This window comes from Juglans regia, chromosome 14 (assembly GCF_001411555.2).
Source record: "Juglans regia cultivar Chandler chromosome 14, Walnut 2.0, whole genome shotgun sequence".
In the NCBI taxonomy this organism is placed as follows: domain Eukaryota; kingdom Viridiplantae; phylum Streptophyta; class Magnoliopsida; order Fagales; family Juglandaceae; genus Juglans; species Juglans regia.
This window is the reverse complement of record NC_049914.1, coordinates 8,403,714-8,427,885: the sequence shown is the minus strand read 5'-3', so window position 1 is coordinate 8,427,885 and position 24,172 is coordinate 8,403,714. Positions and strand designations below refer to the sequence as shown.

Sequence of the window (24,172 nt, the reverse complement as noted above, 5' to 3'; positions counted from 1 at the left end):
TAGGTCTTATACGTTTGGGTGATGAGATAAGATAATAAATTCTTTAAATTTCTCATAATTTCCTTTTCGAACATCACCCAATCACAAAATATTTTCTAATTTTATTTTTTAACTTTTTTATTTAATTATTACCTAGTTATTATAACTTTTAAAAATTTCAAAACAAAAAATAAAAAATAATATAACTTCTTCAAATGTCAAAATAAGAATTATATTAAAAAATTATATTCAAACAATTTTTAACTTTATAATATTTTAATTTAACTTTTTATCTCTCATTTTTTAAAATGCAATAAAACATCTTAATTCAAACTATTTTATTACTATTCACAAAATTATGAGATACTTCAAATATTCAAGCATGTCAGGGTAATAAAGTTTTGGTGATGTGAATTGCAAACTTATCACAATTGATAGATGAGCCCATTGTTCCCAATACTAAAAGAACTGATAGATAATTTGGAATATATTTTCTTAAAAGAAAAAATTTAAATCATAAATCCATATTTTTAACATATGAATATTTTTTACAAAGAGTTTAGAGGTTACAAAAAGCCCAAAACCAAAGACTCATAAAAAAAACTTTATTCTATTGGCCGAAATAAAAAATGCCAAAGAATTTTCAAACTTATGCCCTTATCAAGGCCCGCAACTTGACCACATCAAGTCAGGTTCCAACCCGACCCGACCCGTTACTAGGAACACACCAACTCGAACTGAGCGAACCCGAACCATTCAGGTCGGGTTGGACCTCCATTTTTTTAAAAATTGAAGCCGAGCTGCAAGAGTTATTCCTTCTCTACTATGGATTCTACACTTGAAAAGGGGTGAGTGGATCAAGGATAATGGTTTTCCTCCAATAAACCCAAAAGACTAAAGATTGAGAGAGTTCTAACTATAAAACACATAGACAAGGCTTATGATACTTTCAAATGTAATTGTTTGATCTGATGACACAAATGATGTAAATCTCTCTTCTTAAATCATAAAACATCCAAGGTATTGTGCTTCTAAAGAGTAACATGAATTCAAACTTCTTCCTCCTCCAGCCATGGATCCCAAGATTGACAGCAAAAATGAAATTTCCAGGAACTAGGCTAACAGTCACATTATATGCTGTTCTTGCCTTCAACTTCTTGAATTCACCAAATCCCTCATTTGCTTCTGGGAAAATTGACACCATCTTAGTTGGCCAATTTAAACTTGCAACTGGGTCGATGAATGAGCAAGCAATGCGTGAATATGTAGCTACTTTCATATTTGCAAATTGATTATAACTCTGCAGCCTTCCATAATTACAGTAACCAGCCAAAGAGAACATGCTGATGATCACAAAGCCCCCGTCCCTCTCCCAACAAAAATAGAAAAAGAAAAGAAACGACAACACCAGAGGAGGAGACCTTGGTTGGGTATGGCCAAAAAAAATATATTTTTCTAAGTTAAATTGACAAAGGTACGATCAAAAACCTCAAAAAAATTTTTCTCCAAGCCTAAGTCAAGATTGGCGGAGCGGGAGCCAACGTATGCTGGCAATGTCAATTTGGATTCAAAGAAGTCGGATGCAACTTTCTTCAATCGGAACTCGCCGAATGTGGCATATATTTGATAATAGAAATTTTATTTGCAGTTTTAAGTGTGGGATTGCGTGTGCAGTCTCGTTGATAAATGAGGATAAAAGAAAAAAAAATATCATTTTAATAAAAATATTATTATAATTTGAAAATTTCATAAAAAAGCCTAAAATGAAAGATTCGTAAAAAAAAAAATTATTCTAATGAGCGAAATAAAAAATGCCCAAAACTTTTCAGACTTATGCCCTTAACACTCAAAGCAATCGTAAACAAAAATATTAGGAGGGAAAGTTAGGACTTAACATACTATACTTTCCTTTGTAACCATATCATTGTTTCCCAAAGGAAATTCTAATTTGAAAGAGTTTTCCTTACAAAATTTCTTAACCAACAATTACTATTTTTTTAAAATACAAATTTTCCTAAATCAGCTCCCAGCAGCCCCACTTTAGAACATTTTTTCCGACGTATTGCTTTAAGTAATTGAATTCATCCTTTTTGTATCATTCCAAGTTCGTAGCATATATTTGATAATTTCATCAGGATCCTCGAGAGAACATTGATAAATAGCATCTCTTTTTTGGAAATTCCATGCCTTGATCACGCAAGCATGAATTCCCATAGTTCTAACTAAGTTTAAGATGCACAGGAGGCGAAAGTTCTAAGTGGTTGCCAACATCTTCAACTAGCTTTGGGATGTTGGTAAGAATGTTCATCCAGGCCGAATTTTTTTTCGGCCCGGTTTGGAACCCGGTTATCTGGATTCGGGTTATGATTTTCGGCTCGAGTTTGGTCAAACCCAGGCTGAAACTCGCATTGTGGAAACTGGACATAGTAGGCCCGAATCTGAGTATGAAACCCAAGTTCCGTATTAAAAGCCCGGTACCTGGGTTTGTTTAAAAAACAAATAATCTCACTTCAAACTTCAATTCTTCACTCCCCCAACCACTCTCTCTCTCTCTCTCTGTGGCAAAACCTTAACCGCCATCGTGTTTCTCTTTCATTCTGTTAGATTCTTTACACGTTTATGTTTATTTTATTCTTTAGTTAAAGTTGGTGAATACAATGAATCTCTTATATTGTAAATTGGAAAGTTTGATACATTCTTCACTCTCCACCAATCTATTTATTGATATAAAGGATGTAAATGAAAAGTTATGAATTTTTGTTTCACTAACATCCAACCGGCTTGCCCAAGGTTCAAGTACCCCAGGCCGTGTAGCCCACCACCCACATAAAGCATAAAAATAAATGCACTCCATGTGTCCGTGAGGTTTTGAACCTCTTTCTAGTTGTTCAATTCAAGCATTCGACACCACTAAGACAATCATCTACTTCGATTTATATTATAGACCTATTTAATTATAACTATAAGCCAAAGTTCATAAACTTTTATAATTTCTCTCTTTCCAAAATAATTCATAACTTTCAAAAATAAATCCACAAAATATTATTAATAATAAATATAATATATATTATTTTGAAAATATTTCCAAGAAACCTCCTTGACTATGAAGAAGATCATTCCCACCATCACAAGAAACCATCAGTTTTGACAAAAATGAAGGAGAGGGCCAAGAAGTTGCGACGTATATAGTCTTAGCAAGAATTAAAGAAGCAGAGTGAGGACAGTAATTCTACACCCTCTTGGGATGTCAGCTTAGACAACGATGAAGACCTAGAAGAACATGCTAATTACATTGGAGCCCCAAGTAATGGCATCACACCCTTCTCTCTTATATACATACATATATATTTATATATATAAGTCATCCGCTCTCACATTTTCTTTTCAAGAAATGTTTGACTCACGATTTTATAAAACTGAAGTTCACGAATTGACATGGTAATTTATTGTAGTGCATTAGAATGTAAAAGTTTTTGTTTGCTGTAAAATATATCTAAAATATTATATTAAGCCACCTTAGCTTCCAATGTTTACTTTTCACTGAGTTGTTTTATTTTCAGTGTACGAGTCGGAGCTTGCTCTTGAGGAGTACAAAGAAACAACTAGGCACCATCCTAGATCATTTCACGTGGTTTCTGAGAAGCATGTTTTGGCAAGCAGTGTCAATCATGGTGATGAAGCAGATAAGGAGGACCCTAGCAGCATTCCAAACAAGACAATAACTGAAACTGTGACAGAGACATTAGCATGCACCAGCATATGTTGTAGTATCGGATGCAACCCATGCTATTGCTTCAAAACTTCAAGGCATCAGTGTTTCAACCCTAGCAGCACCCAAACCTTTTCAGGAGCAACATCTCCAAGAGTTCAGTCAGCATCAGCTGCTGCACAAAGTAGAAATAATGCCATCATGAGTACCGGTGATCATCAAATATGGGATAAGGGTGTTTCAGTGAAGGAGTATTTGAAACATAAACTTGAGCTTGAGGAAGATTAGAGAGCCCTTAATTCCCAAGTGACATCTAATGCAGTGAATCCAAGGAAAAGTACCACTCCTAGGGATATAGGTGTGGTGGAGAAGGTGAGAGAAATTGTAACTTCTTTGTTGTAGAATGAGGAGTCACCTACAATTGATAGTTCTGGTAAAGATTCAACATTACACAATTTCCACCCATGCACATTCGACTAAAAGCTCACCAGCACAACTTCCGCCAGTTTACAGCTAGCTGGTAATCTTTTCTTAACATAAATTATTCACTATTTGTCGTTAATGTTAGAATATAAATTATATGTTTTAATTTAATTTCTTCTTATAACTTTAACCTTTTGAAATAAGAAATTATTTGACATGGTCTCACATCAGTGATTTTAAGATCATACATATACTAGATCCATACTTTTAACGTAGTGTTTTGCATCCATACTTTTAACGTAGTGTTTTGCACACTTTTGAGTTGGGTTCTAGAAACTTGGGCCTTCGGGCTGTCACCTGCACACTTTAAGCAAACACGGAGGATGAGGGCCTTGGTGGTGGCCGAAGAGTCTCCAATGCTAAAGTCAGTATATCTCCTTAGTAGTTTGTGCGTAAGTTTATAAGACTCACAGAGAGTTCTTCGTACCTGGTGGTCGGCTTTTATACTAGGTTTTGGGTGAGGATAACCCGTCCTTGACTTTGAGGAACTTATGTCCTTTTCACTGTTCATTTGTTATAATCCTTTAATCCAGCGTTACTTTTGGGGCAACATCATTAATCTGACATTGCTTTTGGAGCAGCATCGTTAATGCGGTGCGGAGTTCGGGTAGTGGTGCCATTAATGCGGCATGGCTCACTGACTCACTTTACTCTACGAACGTTCTCTGTTAAGCCTCTCTAGGCCTGCTGTAAGAAGATCAAGGGTTCTCCATACTTTTCGTCCACCTGTCTACACAAGTTTACAGGGGCAAGGTGTCATCGAGAAGGTGTCAGGGCGGCGAGTCTCATTGACCCCTACTGTCTACTTTCTCGACGCGTGGGTTACTTCGTGGATGAGTTTCGCTCATGGGCCGAATACTTTGTAGAAACCCACTGACTCCTTTTAGAGAAAGGTCGTTAGTCTCAGTCGAGCTTTCTGACTTACTTCCTACTGGCCCCCCGTGGGCTTGCCCTGTGGGCCAATAGGGGAAAAAAAACCCCTTACTCATATAATGCTAGATCCATACAATATTTGGTGGTAAGGAGTAACTTGGTGCAATGGATATATGTGCTTTGTAGGAGGATATGATCTTGTTATGGACTCCATCATATAAATGGTGTGATTTTTCTTCTGAAAAATGATTCATTTAGAATGAGATCTCATAAAAATAAATTCACAAATTGATATAAATTGATGTGATATATCAGATCTACTTTATAGGAAAAAGAATTTTACAATCAAACATATCACACATTAAGTCACATTAGTTTATAATGAATTTACTTTTACGACCTCTCTTCATGGATGTAGCCCTCTTTTCTTTATAGCGAAATAATCCATATCTCATGAGTCTTTTTGTAACGCCCCGGTCCCGCACAGGTCGGAGAGTTACTTCTTATCACTTAAACTCACATTCCAACAATATAAAAAATAGACTCCAAATTCCCAATATCATAAAGAAAAATTTGATTCAAGCCACTATACATACATCATCTCACCCAAAGCCTCAAAATCTTGATCCTCAGCTGAACCATCAAAATATCTGAAAAATAATTGTGGAGATAAGGGGTGAGTTATCAACAACTCAGTAAGCAGAGAGCATATACTAGCATGTAAACATGAGCATTTATAAAATTCGATATGGAGAACAAGACATTTACTTTCAGAACGCAAAAACAAAACAACAAATTTTCTTTCAGAATGTATAAACAAAACTTGTTACAAAACATCAGAGCGAAATTTTCAGAAAAACAAATTTGTTCCCAAAAAGAAAGTCCTCTGGCATATCCAAACTGAAACATTATATTCATATCATCTCATAGCATCACATTGGGACAAATACCATGTTTAACCCCCGTGGTAGGGTTATAAACCACCATTATACCCGTGGCTGGGCCATATTCCATGTTTCACCCCCGCGGTAGGGTTATAAACCACCATTATACCCGTGGCTGGGCCTTAACAGAAACAGAACAGATTTCATCGAAAATCTGATTACAATCATATACAAAATCAGAATTTCATGCCAAGGTTTTCAGATGACTCATCATATCAAAACAAAATACTTAATTGCTTTAGATCGCTTCACATGTTCGACTAAACGGAATCAAAATATTTTCATTGGCTCATAACAAAACTTTTAGAATTCTTATTCGCTCTTTTGCATAGTTCAGAAATAAAGTGCACAAAACTAGCTCATGTCCACACCAGTCATGATAAAAAAACGCTTTCTCTTATATTGAATTTATGCATATGCAGAATAAACATCTGAGATTGTTTTCAGATCATTTCTTTTCAAAAACAAACATGCATATTTTCAAAGTCAACCTCATTTCATTTCTTTTATGTAAAACTAGTATATGAACCCCGCTTACCTAGACAACTTAACTTTTCAGAATTTTCCTAAAAAATGTCGAGTCGAATATAAATCGTCACCTATAAAAATAATCACATAATTTCCATAAGTTTCCAATCAATCACGGATTTCGATATTTAAGCCTAAACTTCAAAAATAACCTATTTTAATATCTCAAAACTTAAAATCCTCATAATCCCAAAATATATCATCACTTCTTAAAAATCACCAATATCCACCATGACCAACATCACACTCAAAACACCAATGTTTAAACCCGAAACCGTCAACAAATTTCAAAGCATAAACCAATTTCATACAAACAATTCCATCATACAATCCAATCGACCTCCTTACTCCTCGGACTCAGTCCGGCACAACTAACAAATTCACAGTAAATATGAATTAGCGCAAAAATACATTTAAATCTCAAAAGTTCTTTGGGAAAAAATACTTACAATGCTATAATATAATTTTTGAAAGATCACGGAGGTGCTAGAAGCGGCAACGCAACAACAAAATAGTGCGAAATGCACTGAGGCCGTGGGTCTCAAAAACTCACTTTTGAACGGGTGTAAACGAAGACCCGAGATTAATAGGGTAGGGCTTAGGGATGTCGGTGAAGCTAATGGTGGTGATGGTTGGCCGTGGGTGGCAGCGTGGGTGGCGGTTTAAGGCCAAAATGCTCAAATCGGAGATGGAGATAGATGGGCTTCACTGGTGACAGATCGGAGCCAAGGATGGGTGCATTAGGTTGCTAGAAGGTCGATGATGATGTGGTGAGAAGATGGTGGCCGGAGGTGGTGCGACGGCGGCGCAGCGGCGCAAGGAGTGCCGCGGCTTGGTGTGGTGCGTGGGGGCTACAGGGAGGTGGTCGCCGGTCGAAGGGGAGGTGAGAGGGAGGGGCGGTGTCGGTCACTGCCGGCGCACGGCAGCAGGCTGGGAGACGACGCACAGACGGAGAGAAGAGAGGGAGAGACGTGCAGCACGCAGGAGAGGAGAAAAAGAAAAGAAAAAAGAAAGAAAAGAAAAAAAAAAAAAAGGGAAAAGGGACAAAGAAAAAAAAATTAGGGAAAAAAATGAGATCCAATCCTTACATCTTGGGTCATAAAAAAGATCAAACGGAAACGATTTTAAAACAGCAAGTGAAATAAAATAATTCAAACGTAGTGATTAAAAATAAAATAAATAATTAAATACAACAAGAAGTTAATTTAATATGAAAAGAAAATTAAATGCATAACAATAATAATATTAAAGAAACATGTCAAACTTAATTTTCACAAATTAAAAAATCATAAAAATATAAATCTGTTAAAATCTAAAAATTTAAAACAAGATAATCAAATTTTAAATTAATAACAAATAATCCTTCCAATAAAAAAATATACTAAAAAAATACGAGGTGTTACACTTTTTTCTCTATTGCAGTTGGGGAAGAAGAAAATCGAGGAAGAATGCTCCAAGCCAATTCAGAGAGAAATGCAACTGTTAATACAGAAACAAATTTTTCTGTGTAGTAATTTTAGGAATCAAAAAGTAGTTTGCATAAATCCAGTAATGTTTGAAAAAGTTGTATATGTTTACCAATAAACTGTTTCTACAGATCTGTAAATTCAAAAATGTCGAAATCAATGCAACGACTTGTGAGCCTTTCCTGTTATTGAATTTATATTTTTAAAAGTGAAGTCAAGAGATTTCAGAGACACGTATCATTAGAAGAGAAAGGTTTCAACCGTAATGAGGTAATATATATAAAAGTAAATTTATAAATTGACGTAATTTGATGTGATATGTTAAATTATAAAAATAAAATTATTTTTATTATAAAGTAAATTTAATATATCATATAAAGTTATATGAATAGAAAATTTTATTTTTATAAATTCTCTTTATAACTATAACTCTTCTCGTTGAGGGTGGATCAGTTAAATCAAACAACGAGTGGCACCAGCAATCCTTCATTGGCTTAGATAGTTGAGTGTTGTGGCAGCTTGCCCCATTCTAGACCATGTAAACCAATCATATGATTAAAAACCTCTTATATATGCCACCCAAAGCCCTTAAAAATAAAAAGACCCCTATAAAATAGCGCTCGTAAAAGCCCTTGAAAGAATATAATAGAAAGTACATCTATTGAGCGCGAGTTTATTTCTTCGTAAATAAAAGGCAATTTTATATTTGCACATCATCGATAGAACAGTTCACATATCAGATTGAAAAATATATATAAAATTTAAAATTCTAAGTTTTTTTTCTCACTGTTGAGCCCTCTTCAATTGAACATTGGAGGTTTTTTTTTTTTTTTTGTGACTCTGTGACAAAGTAATCCTACCGTGGCCTTTGTTCTAAGTAAGTTTAAATAAGGAATCTGAATGTAATGATGTAGAAGATTTAATTGTATAGAGAGCTACTACATAGCATCCACTGTAGTGGGTGCACACAATGCACTCACTACGCGGATGCTTATGGTCCATGTATTTTTTTTTTTTTTTTTCACCAGACGGATTCTCTCGTCTCTCTCATAGTTTCTCTCTCTCATCTCGACGCTCTCTCTCTCATCAGATCTCTCTCATCCTCTCTCTCTCCTCGACTCTCTCTCTCTCATCATTTCTCTCTCTCATCTCGAGCTCTCTCTCTCATCGTTTCTCTCTCTCATCGTCACTCTCTCTCTCATCTCGGGCTCTCTCTCTCTCCTCGACTCTCTCTCATCAGATCGACTCTATCTCTCATCTCGGGCTCTCTCTCTCTCTCCTCGACTCTCTCTCTCTCATCTCCGCTCTCTCATCTCGAGCTCTCTCTCTCATCTCTCGCTCGTTCTCTCTCTCATCTCCGCTCTCTCTCTCTCTCATCTCTGCTCTCGCTCTCTCTCTCTCTCGTTCTCTCTCTCATCTCTGCTCTCTCTCTCCTCTCTGCTCTCTCTCTCTCGTTTTCCCTCTCAAACATGTGGTGTATATTTTGACACCTAATGTATGCAAAATTGACTTCAATAAATAGTGGCTTCTGTATATAATATTTCAGTTGTATATATTGCGTCTTAAATTAGACATAGCAAAGCTCTTTTTTTCTTTTTCTTTTTTTATTTTAAATAATAAGTAGGAAAGTCAAAGGACAGAGGAGGCTTCCCTGTAGGAACAGCCTAGATAGCGAGAAGCCATAGATTGGATGTGACCAAAATGACATTTACCCGCTGAAAATCGGATAGGAACAGCCTAGATAGCAAGAAGCCACAGATAATACTATTTAGGTTCCGTTTTTATGAATAATAATAAATTGAAATAGAAGAGTGAGTTTTGTTAGATCTATTAAATATGAGTTTAGATGTATTTTGATGTTAAGATGAGTTTAGATGTATTTATAAGAAGTTAAAAAATATTATTGGTCCCGCGTGTATAGAGATATTGAGTTGAAAAATATTATGTGTCTTATATGTAAAGAGATTTTAAATTGAGATAAGTTTAATAATTTAAAATTTTAATGTTTAGATGTTAGATTTAGTTTAAAATTAGACTGAACCAGTCCAAATTTCAAATGAGACCTTAGATGAATGTTATATATTACACTACTATTCATGACACTTTCCATTAATAATGCCACATCAGAACAGTGAAATAAAAGCAAAATAAATAATAGTGTGATATGTCAAATTTTTTAATTATTGGAGGATGATCGCTCATGCAAAATTATAAGAGTCAAATCTCATCCAAGTAAGCTTTTGATGAGTACATTTCTGATATATGAGAGTAAGCGGAAGCTGAATTAAAGATGAAAATTTTGCAACTTAAAAAATAATCAATTGGTAATGACAAAACAAAAGTCAGTGCTTTTTTTTCTCTGCCATTGACCTTCAGGCATGCAAAAACTACATATGATATTACCACTTGCTTGGAGGTTCTGGGGATTCAGTAAAGGTCATACACAACTTTTTAGGTTATTGACCAAAATGATATGACCAAAGTTGAGACTGTTCTGTTTTTGCCATAGAAAGCAATGGTTTTCCTAATCACAGATTCTAGTTGATCCTCTAATCTCTATACTCTTTGGAGGGTAGTTGGTCTGGACGTCACTCATGACTATGGGAATGGCAACTCAGATATTTTTGAAAAGACCGTTTGAAAACAAATAATCTCTATCTCAACCGCTAAATCAAGCGTACATTCATCTAGTGGGGTTCTTTGTTTTACACCTGCCCTCCAAGGAAGTGAAAGTCATGGCGGCACGTGGAAACCCAGAATAAATAAACCAGGAATCGTCATCGAAAAGTCTTGAGCATGTGTGTAGATAATGAATAACATTACCGAGTTAAGCATTGGATGTAAAACAGAGAAAGAAACACCGGACCTAATACGCTCCCCATTTTTGACCCAAGAATCATTCATTCATTCATAGTAATTAGTATTGAGAAAAATATTAGGATGATCGAAATGACATTTGGGGAATCAAATTGAGAAGTTGTCAAAACTACTATTCAAATCAAAATAATTATAATTGATTGGTTACCAATGGAGAACACAGATGCTGGCTATACCATGGCACATTGGCAAAGAAAAAAACTCATTTCATTTCTCAGGAGTTTGAAACATTTGAACAAGTGAAATACCTCTTTCACAGAAAGGCACCATCTTCCCACTTTTCCCAATGGCTATAGTTCTTAGATCACTTCATCTTCTGATGATTCTCTATATTTCCATTATTCCCTTGAACTTTGCTCAAGATGAAAGCCAATTCATCTACAATGGCTTCAGTCAAGCCAATCTATCTCTTGATGGAATCGCAGAAATTCTCCCTAATGGTCTATTGCAGCTAACCAACAATTCAAACCAGAAACTTGGTCATGCTTTTTACCAACTTCCTATAAATTTCAGCACGATTTCGTCTCTTTCATTTTCTACAAACTTTGTGTTTGCCATGGTTCCTCGAGAACCAGAACTCGGTGGACATGGCATAGCCTTCACCATCAGTCCCTGGAGGAGCTTTAATGCTACAACAGCTGCATACTTGGGACTCTTCAATTCTTCAAATAACGGCCTTACTTCCAACCACACATTGGCCATCGAGCTCGATTCTGTTAAAAGTCCTGAATTTGAAGATATTGACAACAACCATGTGGGAATTGATGTGAATGACTTAAGATCACTTGAATCGGCTCCTGCAGCATATTATTCCAATGAAGAAAGGCGGGATATAAGCTTGCAGCTCATAAGTGGGAATCCAATGCAACTTTGGATAGACTATGACGAAGTAGAAAAGTTGTTGAATGTAACACTGGCCCCAATTAGAACCCCAAAACCAAACTGGCCTCTCTTGTCGAGGCCGATCAATCTGTCTGAGATCGTGTTGGAATCCATGTATGTTGGTTTCTCTGCTTCCACAGGTACACTTGCAAGTGACCATTACATTCTTGGATGGAGCTTCAATAAAAGTGGGCAAGCACAAAGCCTCGACATTTCGAGACTCCCTACACTTCCCCCACGCAGGAAACGAAAAGAGAAACGAAAAGTAGTGATCCGAGCTCTTCTCATAGTAGTAGTGGTTCTGCTGATAACGATGACTGGAGCTGCTTACTATTTTAGGAGGAAGAAATACGAAGAAGTACGTGAAGATTGGGAAAGTCAGTATGGTACTCACAGGTTCAGCTATAAGAGTCTCTACAAGGCAACCAAAGGTTTCAAAGCAAAAGAGATTATTGGAGAAGGAGGTTTTGGAAAGGTTTATAAAGGAACACTTCCTTCTAATGAGAAAATTGCAGTCAAGAGAGTCTCACATGATTCCCAACAGGGGATGAAGGAATTTGTGGCTGAGATCATTAGCATGGGAAGATTGAGACATAGGAACTTGGTGCGGCTCTTGGGCTATTGTCGGCGCAAGGGAGAACTCCTCTTGATCTATGATTATATGCCCCATGGAAGCCTTGACAGGTTCTTATACAGCAATGGAAGAAGACACCTTAACTGGCTTCAAAGATTTCAAATCCTCAAAGGAGTAGCATCTGGCCTTCTTTACCTCCATGAAGGGTGGGAACAGATTGTTATACACAGAGATATAAAAGCAGGCAATGTCCTATTAGATGCTGAAATGAATGGAAGGCTAGGTGATTTTGGCCTTGCCAGATTGTATGACCATGACACAAATTCACAAACTACGCTTGTGGCTGGGACTATCGGTTATTTGGCTCCGGAGCTTACTAGAACGGGGAGGGCAACCACTTACACTGATGTGTATGCTTTTGGGGCTTTCATGCTAGAGGTCGCTTGTGGAAGGAAGCCAATAGAGCAAATGGGGATGCCTGAAGAATTAGTTTTGGTTGATTGGGTCTTCGAGTGCTGGAGCAAAGGAGCTATCCTCCATGCTAGTGATCCTAGATTGGAAGGTAATTATGTGGTGGAGGAAATGGTATTGGTTTTGAAAATAGGACTCCTTTGCTCACATGTAAATCCAATTGCTAGGCCTAGCATGAGGCGAGTGATGCAGTTTTTGAATGGCGATGCTGATTTGCCAAATATTCCATACGACAGTGCTTCTTTTGGTACATTCACAAGTAGTGAAACATTAGATTTCTTATGTTCACCTCCTTCATCATTTGTCCAGTCTTCTGATCCTTCCATGTCTAGCACCGTTTCCATCCTCAAAGGTGGTCGTTGAATTAGCTGCCTCATCCCATGAGTAAACTACTGATCATGGATCTATACTTTGGACCAAGTCAACCCTTGGCACACATAAGCTTACAGATAACTTGGTGGTGGAGAGGGGAAGAAGAAACAGGCGAAGAATAATGATGTAGATGTATACAGTGTCTTTTAATAAATATACGTTTCCAAAACTCATGTTAGTACTCTACTTGAGATCTTTATAGATCTGTCGTTTATGCAATGTCTGCAGAAACCAGGTTGAATAAATATTGCTAGATGGAATGAAATGATTTTATATGAAAGTTAAAAGTTGAATAAAATATTGTTAGAATATTATTTTTTAATATTATTATTGTTTTGGAATTGGAAAATGTTAAATTTTTTATTATATTTTATATAAGAATTTAAAAAAATAATAATAATAATAATAATAAAATGAAACCGTTTATGTATGAGTCTCATAGGCTCACCAAATCTTGCACTTTACACTTGCATATTTCAAGTCCGAACCTAATCATTACACTGTGACACACCTAGAGGATCATTGTTTTATTCAACCATCTAAGAGATTTTAAGTCTTGTGGACAATGAGATAAGATGATCAATTTTTAAAATTTTTTATAATCTCCTTCTTAAATATCATCTAAACATAAAATATTTTTTAATTTTAAGTTTAATTTTTTAATTTTTTTATCTAATCATTACAATTTTTAAAAATCTCAAAATAAAAAATAATATAACTTTTCAAATTTCAAAACAAAAATTATATTAAAAAATTATATTTAAACAATTTTTAACTTTATAATATTATAATTCAAATTTTTATCTCTTATTTTTTAAAACTCAATAAAATATTTTAATTCAAATTATTTTACTATTATTTATAAAATTATGAGATACTTCAAATATCAAGCATGCCTCTCAGGTCATAAAGTTTCTGTGATGTGAATTGCATACTTATCACTATTGACAGAGGAGTCCATTGTTCCCAATACTAATAGAACTGATAGATAATCTGAAATATCTTTTCTTAAAAGAAAAAATTTAAATAATATATCCTCATTTTTAATGGATGAATATTTTTTACAAAGAGTTTAGAGGTTACGAAAAGCCCAAAACCAAAGACTCGTAAAAACAACTTTATTCTAATGAGCGAAATAAAAACTGCCCAAAAATTTGAAAGAGTTTTTCTTACGAAATTTCTTAACCAACAATTACTGTTTTTTTTAATTATATGATTAACATTTCGTTATGGAATTAGAAATATAGACCTGTAAAGACAAACAATTTAATCTGAAAATAGTAATTAATACAAAAATACGTTGGAAACTTAAGAGGATGTTAATTCGAAAATATCAATAGACCATATGATCTCATGAGTTGTAAAGGACAAGCTGGTACAGAACAAAATGCCTCTCTTAGGACTAAGATGTTTCAAGATATGTCATTTTGAACTAATGAAACCCATGTTTTGTTTTTTTAAGAGAATGAAACCCATGTTTTTAGATCGAGAAGTTTTGCCGTGTAGCCAGGAAATGCATGTCACGATTTTGGGATAATTATATGAATCAGATTGTTGTTGGGTACTGGCTTTGACCATCCAGAAAATGCGAGAAACGGATTTAAGGAAATGACCGTTACTGTTAACTGTCATTCAATATTGAATATTCGTTGTTTAACCCCCCACCATAACCGACCTCCTTAGTTCCCGCTTGGACCAAGAAAAATTAGCATCTGTCTCCCTCTTTTGTCTTCTTTATCTTTGTCTGTCACACCTTGAATTCTATGCAAATAAGCACCTTGACTGAATTTGTGTGTGCGTGTGTGTGTGTGTGAGGGAGACAGAGATAGAGAGACCAAATGGAGAACAGGAGCAATAATGTGTCTCAGAAAGAGGGCAAAGCCAAAGTTGGGAAGCCCCCGACCAGGCTACAGAAGCAGGCCCCAGCATCTCTCCAGCTTGACAAGGTTGCTGTCTATGGTGAAACTTCGAAGGCAATTCCATTTCTGTCGCCACTCATTCTATCCCCACAACCATTGCCGGAGACATTAGAAATACGATCGGGGAAGAGTGGCAGTAATGAGGAAGAAGACAATGGTGCGAAGAGAAGTAAAGCCTTACCACCTGGGGGTGGGTGGCAACATCCGGCTGTGCCCGTCTTCACTGAGCCTGAGGCCTTGTTTACTTGCTTTCAATCACAGTGCTTGCTGGTGGACAATGTGCAGTGATATTTTGTTGCCAGTGATTTGCAGATAGGGATCCTCCCCTAGCTCCCTCCCCCACTCGACCATTGATCTTTTTCTGCTTGTTTTGCTTCATTTTTCTTGAATATGGCATCCACGGATGGCTTTCATCCTTGATTTCTGCAAGAAAGATGTGAGGTTGTTTCCAACTAATGAATTTACACACATTCGTCAAACACATTTTATATATTTTAAGTGAAAATTTTGATTTTATTATATGTTAAAATTTAAAAAATATTGATATTTTTTTGTTAGTAGGTAGTCTTAATTCTTGTTTTATATATAAATATTGTTACTATTAATAAATATATATTTTAACTTTTATGTAAAATTATATTAATCGGATCCAATGGGTTATGCAGGTTAGTTAAATCCATTTACATGATTTGTGTTGAAATGAGTCGTGTCACGTTAATACCCATTTCTAATTAATTATTAAATAGGTAAAAATGAATTACACGATACAACCCGCTATTTAAATAGATCATGTTAAAATTTGAGGTCTGACATGTTTAGTCTAATGGGTCGAATTTGAGTTGACTCTTATAGTCGAATGTCTATAACTTGACACCACCCACAAACACGAATTGCCACTCCTCCCCCTTTGCATTCCTTTTTTGGTTTTCCTTCTTTTTTCAATCCTATGATACTTGTACATAGCACAATGGCAAAAGGTCCTCGGGTGGATGGGTTTGCAATTAAAGACTTTTTACTGTCAACCTGCTTCCCCACATTTTGGCGGTGGGTGAACATAAAACTCCACAATTGACAATACTATATCAAGTGAAGCAGAAACAGGGCATCCTGTACATAATTGAAAGTCATGCTGATACCTTTACCTCCTCACCTTTTATAAGGAGAGGGTATAAAAGGCTAAAAGCTGCAACATATGCAAGGGGCGTTTTGATGGGTAAGGCTAGTAGCCTAAAATATATAGGTAGGTACAAGGGAAAAAATCAAATTGGGAGTTCACATTGGTTTACAACCAAACTGATTAAGCAGCAACACAAATGTAATTGAACAGACTGCAATTCGCAAATTAACCAAAATGTCCAAATGTAGAGAGGGAATGGACATATATATTCATTCCATAAGATAAACCACAAACTTCTGCAAACGCCTTGGGCAACCATCTGTTTGAAGGCCGAAAAAGCTCATTTGCTTTATGTACAACAGGCCAACATCCATCCCACCCCCGTTCTTTCTGTTTTAAATGAGACCATCCCATCCCATCTCAGTCTTGGAAAGTATTCAAGCATCTCCCTCTTTCCTCAAGTTCTCAATAATAATAATTAAATAAAAATTACTAAACCACCGTGTCCCCCTCTGGATTTTCTGTTCAAAAGCAACTGCCAGAAAATGGCAAAATAGACTATCTCCAACAAAATCAGAATTCAAATTCTCCTGTTGCCTGCATTTGCTCAAAAAAAAAAAAAAATGTTAAAAACCAATATCCACTACATGCATGCAGTTGACCAATAGTTGGCTGCCAAACAGTCTAATATTGTTTATCTTAGGGGTCGTTAGGATAGCTAGTGAGATGAAATAAGATGAGATGATTTTAAATTAGCTGAATAAAATATTGCTAGAATATTATTTTTTAATATTATTATTATTTTAAGATTTAAAAAAGTTCAATTGTTTATTATATTTTATATGAAAATTTGGGAAAGTTGTAATCATGAGATGAGATGAGACCATCTCTGTATCCAAACAAGGCCTTAATTGCATGCATGCCAGGGGTTGAATGAACTAGAGAAGCGCACCAAAGTACGAAATCAGCTTCGCGGATGGAAAGTTGATGACGTATGTTTACAAGAGACAAAATTGGAAGTCATCTCCCAAAATACCATAAGGAGTTTGTGGAACTGTTGCCATGTGGGATGGTGGTATTTGCAGTCTAAGGGGGCTTCGGGAGGCATCTTGGTAATGTGGGATAAAAAGGTGGTGGAAAAGATGGAGGATTGTGTGGGGGAATATACGGTGGCTACTTCTTTCAAGAATGTGGAAGACAGTTATCAATGGTCTTTTGTCAATGTTTATGGACCCAACTCTAATACAGTGAGAAGAGGCTTGTGGGATGAATTGTCTGGTCTTTGTAGCCGACTTACATGTTCAGTCAATTACGAAGGAAGTGCGAGTCATGGTGGAACGAAGGGTAGGGTAAAAAAAAACTGACCTTGTTAAAGAGAATGTCCTTATTGTTTATGTGCATAATGCCATCCTTCAGTAAGCATTTCCATCTGCTCTTGGTACGTGTCACCTACCCATCCAAACATATCATGTATTTTATGATGAAACAATAGGTACTCGAGATTAAATATAGTATGAATTATGAATGGCCATGCATGTGCACATACACGCAGAGAGTGAAATACCTTATCAAACTGAGCCAAAACCAAATGCTGTGTGTTCTGCTCCTCTCCTTCGTCCACATCATCGAAATCATCATCATCATTTTCATTCAATGGGGGTTCATCATCATCATCCTCTACAACATCATTTTGAGCAACTACAGCAGGAGTACCTGCTGGAATGTCTGAAATAAGCACATAACAGGCAGCTCCAACATTAGCGAATCAACTTAAGCACACCAATTTCAAAATTTTCTTTTTTTGTAAGTACCAATTTTAACCATTGGGAGCAGGTGTGTTATCATGATGTCTAATGCAAACCACAATATTTACCAGTGGGAACAGGTGTTTTATCATGATATCTAACACAAACCACAACATTTACCAGTGGAAGCAGGTGTTTCATGATATCAAACACAACCAACAAGGTTTACCTGTCGGAGCAGGTGTGTTTGCTATGTTGTAGTCTTCATTGTAAGCTCCTTGATAATTGTATATCTGTAGGACAAGAAGGGGGACAAGAAAGTAGCAGCTAGTGAGAAATGAGAACTTTAAAACATGCCTACAGGGAGAGAGACCATCCAGTCATATTCAATAATTACTGTAAAGAGCACGTCGGCCAAAATTATCAATTCATTCGAAAACGAGATTGAGCACCCAAGAATCTTTTTTTCTTTTTTTTTTCTGTTCTTTTGGGGTAAGTAGCAGAAAGAATATTTGGATTAATCTAAATCATTTAATCAATCCGTCCAAGATCCAGGCCACCTACAAACTGAACTTTCTGCTTATCCCAACTTCCAAAAAATTTTAAATGTAAAATGTTCATCTGATAATGACTTACAAAGGCAAATTTAAATCAATACGAATTTTTACTATACATGATCAAGATCCATGGCATACTCCAGGCAATACAATAGAGAAACAAGTCCTTCCATAAGCACTCAAATATCATGGCACCTTTTATCCCCAAAAAAATCTTCTTTTGTTCATCAAGAAGACAGTGGTAGGAAAAATAAGAAAGGGGAAATACACTTTTCACTATCCAACTAATAGGTGTTCTACACTTTGTATCCCAAACTACTAACACTGACACATTGCCCTCAAACTACCAAAAAGTTACAACGTTCATTATCGGTCAAGCTCCAACAGTCAAGATTCAATGTTGGTGGTTTAGGTGCAAAGGTAAAACATCTCTTAGTTAGAGGGTCATTTATTCAACCAAAAACAATATATTTTAATTGACAAGTAGCAAATTTATCCATTGAGTTTTGAACTCATGACCTCACTATCCACCATATTCTTATAAAGAAGATGCCATTTGAGCTAGAGTTTATTGCCAGAAACAATCCCCCCACCCTTTTCCCAACAAACAGCATCAGGATCTGGACCAATGTTGTAATCTACAAAACTTAAAGCACACAATCCACACACGCATTTGAAGGAAGAGACCACACAATTCTGATCAGCCAGGAATCTCCTTTAAAGAGGCAAACAAAAAATGGAGGACTTTTAGAAATATCTTAGAAGGATAAGTCTGCAATCAGAGCGCATGATCAGTCTATATCAACTACCCCCAATGAAGAGGCTTCAAACATAAGGTTTTACTCATCATAGTTGATGTGCACAGCAGAGACATGCATATTCATATATTAGAGAAGAAAAACAATAAAAAAGAAACTATATTCGGCATACGTGTCTTAAAAGTAATAGAACCATACGTTGGGAGTAGACAGAACGTCATCATAAGGATCAGGAATTGGTCCATCAAGTTGAGGAATCTTTGAACTAGATTCTCTGACATACGCCAAGGTCTCTTTATTTGCAGTGGTGACTATGCAATGTCCACCCAGAGATGCGCTCCCTCCACTTACCTGAAAGGTTACCAATAACTGAATCTCAGACTCCATTGAATTAACAAGAAGGCAAGCCATACAGAGGGATATGCATTCCAAAATTGCCGAAGTCCTTAAATAAATAATAAAAAAAAATGCAGAAGTGATGCCATTATAGAAGGATCTTTCTGTTTTCCACCTTAACTCAAATTCATACAGATAAAGTTACTACAAGTTGTATCATGCAACAATTCCTTTTACTAAAAAGTTACATCATGCAACAATATATTCCTTCTACTCATAAAAAAACGTTGCATCATGCAATAATATATGTCCTCACTTTTTTTCAACAAAATTATTACCCAGTATGATGCTCCAAATATACCAGGTCAAATAAAACCCCAAAAAGGGATAATTCGAAAATAGTTAATGATTGACTCAATCACTGTGACCCATTAGAGAACTTCATGATATTAGCCCAGAAGCCAAACATTAGCAAACATCATCAAGTTTGAATCACTTCTAGAACTACGGAAAAAGGCAAAAAGTCCCTCCAATCCATTAGCCAAGCATAGCAAACATAGTCGAGTTTGAACCACATCTAGAACTATGGAAAAAGGCAAAAAGTCCCCAAATTATTTCTAGTGCTAACTAATCTAGCTAATCCAAAACTAACTGCTTAAAAGAAATTCATATAGTTCTGCAAAGGAGATCTCAACTGTGCTTTGTATGGAAAGCTTTGACTCAGCAGGATTCAGTTAGTAGGAAAGTCATCCCACCGAACATTAATTACAACCTTGTGAACATAACAATTAAGCAGGTGATAGCTTTTTTCTCTTCCCATTCATTCCCAAAGGATTCTGCTCCCTAAAATGTTTTATCAAAAAGACTTTTACAGCCTCGCTGTCAATTCTATTTCTGACAATTTCTCCTTACTTTGTCCGTGTTTGGTACCTCCATCTCATCTAACACCTCATCAGCAAGGTCAGTAGAACTTCAAACCATTCCATCTAGAGCACGGCCAGGTTTGAAGATAAGGCTGACACAGTTGAATCTGTTTGGCACGCTATAAAATTGTGGCTTCGCCCGATTATGCAAATGATCATGAAAGTGTTGAGGCTACCCAATCAGGATGTGGCTATTTTAAATCGTTTAGAGATCCCGGTCTTACTTCCCGAACCTAAGAAGGTTCGTGTGGTAAGATGGCACAAGCCCCAACAAGGTTGGGTAAAACTTAACACTGATGGGAGTAATTTCGGTAACCCTAGGCTGTCAAGAGCAGGGGGTGTTATTCGGGACGAAAATGGAAATTTGTGTGCGGCTTATTCTGTCTTCCTGGGTCAGGGCTCTAATAACTTTGCTGAAATGAGGAGTTTATTGGAAAGGGTTCGAAGGTGCTATCAACTTGGCTTTCACAGGGTTGAAATTGAGACTGATTCCCAAATTCTTGTGGATTGGGTCACCAGGGGTTAATGTAATATTTGGTATTTAGAAGATTTCTAGAATGTGCTAATTGTTTATCTGGAGTCTATGGAGTACAGCATGAATCATACTTCTAGGGAAGGAAATGCTGTAACTGACTCCTTTGCCAAGAGTGGAGCTAAGGGTTCATAAATGGACTGGTCTGGAGATAGCTGCATGTTACCTACCAGTTTAAGAGGCCTTCTTCGCATGGACAAAATTGGTCTTCCTTATCTATGGATCTCTGAATGTCGTTCATGGTAGGTTGTTCGTGCTCCTTTTTGTTTTTGATAATCTCACTTGCTAGTGTCCTTTTTGCAAGTTCTTATATTGCTTATGTCACTTGTTTTTCCTTTTAGTTTTTTCTTGTACTTTGTCTAGTTGCTTTACGATTTTTGAGGCCTGGCTTGTGGGTTTTTATGCTTATTTGTATCCTCCAGGCATCTGGATGTAACTACGGTTTTCCTCCGCTACAAGTGAAGGCTATCAATAAACTTGGGACTCCGTCCTCTTCGTTTTTTAGACACAAAAAAAATAACTATTCTAAAAATTGAACTTGAATTGATCTGACATTATCTGCCACCTGGACTCAATATATGAATATCACTATTATATATTATGCCCAGCTTTGTACCCTTTGAAAACATTCTTAGTCAACTCCAAGCATCCTACTAAAGGACTTCCAACCAAATACGTAGTTTTTTTAAACAAAAAAAATAAAATAAATAAAAAAAAAAAACAGAACCCCAAACTTACCTTCTTAAACCTATCTTCCAATGCTAGGAAGATTCCGAACAAATTAGTGCGATTAAATTTAAATCCAATATTCAGACAAGTGAATTCAAGTTTCTCTGAGAAATGAACCCTTTAAATAACTCAAAATAACCAGATTCTTCAAAGTATAAAAGTATTCAACATTACCATCCAAAAATGACAAAGAAAGACAAACCTCAATCTCAAACACCTCTAATGTAGCATCCCCAGCCCCATCTTGTTGAGGTATGAATCCACCAGCATGATACTGCGAAGAAAAATCCTCACGTTTTCGCTTTCCAGAAGGAGCCACAAAGAAGTCCTGAATATTTCTCAAATGGTTAGAACTAACAAAACAAGGTAGCATCATTGATCCTAGACAAAAATTATATACATCAATATATTTTTTCAAAAGAAATATGCATACATTTATATATGCCAATATATTCAAAGAACGCAGGCCAAAAATGAGATGTATACACCTTAGTCATCCAGATATCTTCAATCATGAGTTTTCTTAAAAAGAAAACCAGAGATTCTTCGGCAAAATGAAGTAATAACAGGGATTACCTGTGTCAGGGGTTGATGAGAGGCTCCTCTGTCCACCTCATCCCGCCCTTCCACGTAAGCTACACCAGTACAACATTAATTATTTCAAAATCTTATACAAACACCTATACGACTTATTTTAAATCATACTTACCAACATTAACATCAAGTGGGGCCCTTTGGTTTATCCAAGGTGACGGGGGTTGCTGCAACAAGAATAAAGAGGATTGTCATAGATTAGCTTTTAAACCATAACAGAGAATTATAATCTATGGAACATCTTCAGCCACTCACAAAACAGCTAGGGTCCAGGGATAATATTCCCTCCCAACTACATTTGTTATAGGTATATTGCCCACACTCCAATGCCAGCTTATAGATAAAAATAGCTATAGAAACAAGACTTATGTGTGATATCAGACATTAAAGCTTTCACAACAGAAACTACCCAATTAAATGGTCTTCTGTAGTGTTTACCATGAAGGGACTAGGTCTTCCACCTTTTGCCTCATTATTGTTGTTGTTGTTGCCGCCGCCGCCGCCAGTATCATTTCCTGGAGTAGGATAGTCACTAGGTCCAGTAGGAATGTTATACATAGAGTTTTCTGCTGTTCCTGGCAAAGGTGTCTGACTGGGAGTCTGTAACGGCGTCTACATTTCAAGAAATGAAAAGCCAAAAAAATAAGTCGTCAACCATCCACCAATTGAACTCATAAGTTACTTTTAAAAGAATCAACAACTAGGCAGATACCGTCTCGATGAGGAAAAAGAAAGTATGAACTCACCGGAGGAAAGAGCATCTCAGCAGTCGGAGTTTCATACTCCTCAGTCCCTTCGTATGGCACATTAAGATCGTGAACGGGAGTGATAGGACCCCCAGGTGTGGGCTTCAGGGCACCGGTCCTATCTATTGGACCAATAACTACACCGGCTTGAATCATTTTCGCCTCCCAAGTCTATAAATTTCCCATAAAATAAACAAAGTCAGCTAAACCCGACTCAAGTGACAAAACAAAAGCTCGAGATATTTTCCCAATAAAACAATTTAACCCTAAAAAGACTACAAATCTCCAAATCCGTAGAAATTAACAGATCAAGCCCCCATATCAATTTACTAAAACCCTCCCCTCCCGATCTCTTCAAAGCGAAGAACTAAAAATCTCATAGATTTTTTTTTTCTTTACGAATTACCTATTAGTAACACCCTAATAGCAACGGAAAAATAAATCCAAGAAACGAAAATATAAATTACTCCTTGAAACTCCTTGAGAACGTCCTCTCCGGGGCCACCGTTGTTCACGAACTCATCCCGGACCTTATTGATGACATCCTCGATGACCTGGATGTAGACGTTGCTCGTCGTTGAAGCCGCCATTTCCTAATCTTCCTAGCTCCGACTACCCCCGAATTACCGAATCGGTGAATTTTTATCGGCAAAATCAGTAGGTGAAAATCTCAGGAATAAAGATCCGAATGAAGCATGTAAATTCTAGAGCTTGTGGATGAAGAGGGGTTCTAGGGTTTGGGGGATGTGTGACTGAGCGAGCGAGCGAGCTAAGGAGAGAGAGAAACAGAGAGAGAGAGAGGGGCGGACCAGAAAAGAAGAAATAAAGAGTGGAATATAAATAGGTTTGCAATCCGATTATATGCGTGGTTTCCACGTGGCGAGATCTGCACCTTCCTGATTCATTTTCCTTTTCCAAAAGGCCAGCCGTAAACGGCGTGCACTGCGTTTGATTTGTTGGCTCAAACCCACAGGGCCACCCACTGCCGATGAAGTTGTGTCAAATCGTTTTAACTGTTCTTATCGTGTTAAGATGTATATATATCTATAATATAATAT

General features: G+C 36.6%; 3 protein-coding genes across 3 annotated transcripts; 2 read left to right on the top strand and 1 right to left on the bottom strand.

Moving 5' to 3' along the window:
- The first annotated feature begins 11,145 nt into the window (after positions 1-11,145).
- LOC108980072 (putative L-type lectin-domain containing receptor kinase II.2) lies at positions 11,146-13,149 on the top strand. Its single transcript, XM_018950887.2, has one exon. It carries the CDS (start codon positions 11,146-11,148, stop codon positions 13,147-13,149), a length of 2,004 nt encoding a protein of 667 aa, XP_018806432.1.
- A 1,686-nt stretch (positions 13,150-14,835) lies between these two features.
- On the top strand, positions 14,836-15,624 carry LOC108990495. Its single transcript, XM_018964485.2, has one exon. It carries the CDS (start codon positions 14,997-14,999, stop codon positions 15,363-15,365), a length of 369 nt encoding a protein of 122 aa, XP_018820030.1. The 5' UTR covers positions 14,836-14,996; the 3' UTR covers positions 15,366-15,624.
- Positions 15,625-16,326: 702 nt separating this feature from the next.
- Positions 16,327-23,943, bottom strand: LOC108990496 (transcription initiation factor IIA large subunit-like). The gene is made up of 11 exons (XM_018964486.2): positions 23,582-23,943; positions 23,115-23,285; positions 22,807-22,980; positions 22,484-22,535; positions 22,351-22,409; positions 21,977-22,102; positions 19,453-19,605; positions 18,169-18,232; positions 17,759-17,919; positions 17,560-17,643; positions 16,327-16,791 (listed from the first exon to the last, which is right to left on the bottom strand). The coding sequence occupies exons 1-11, from the start codon at positions 23,702-23,704 to the stop codon at positions 16,768-16,770; spliced, it is 1,191 nt and encodes a 396-aa protein (XP_018820031.2). The 5' UTR covers positions 23,705-23,943; the 3' UTR covers positions 16,327-16,767.
- Between the last annotated feature and the right edge of the window lie 229 nt (positions 23,944-24,172).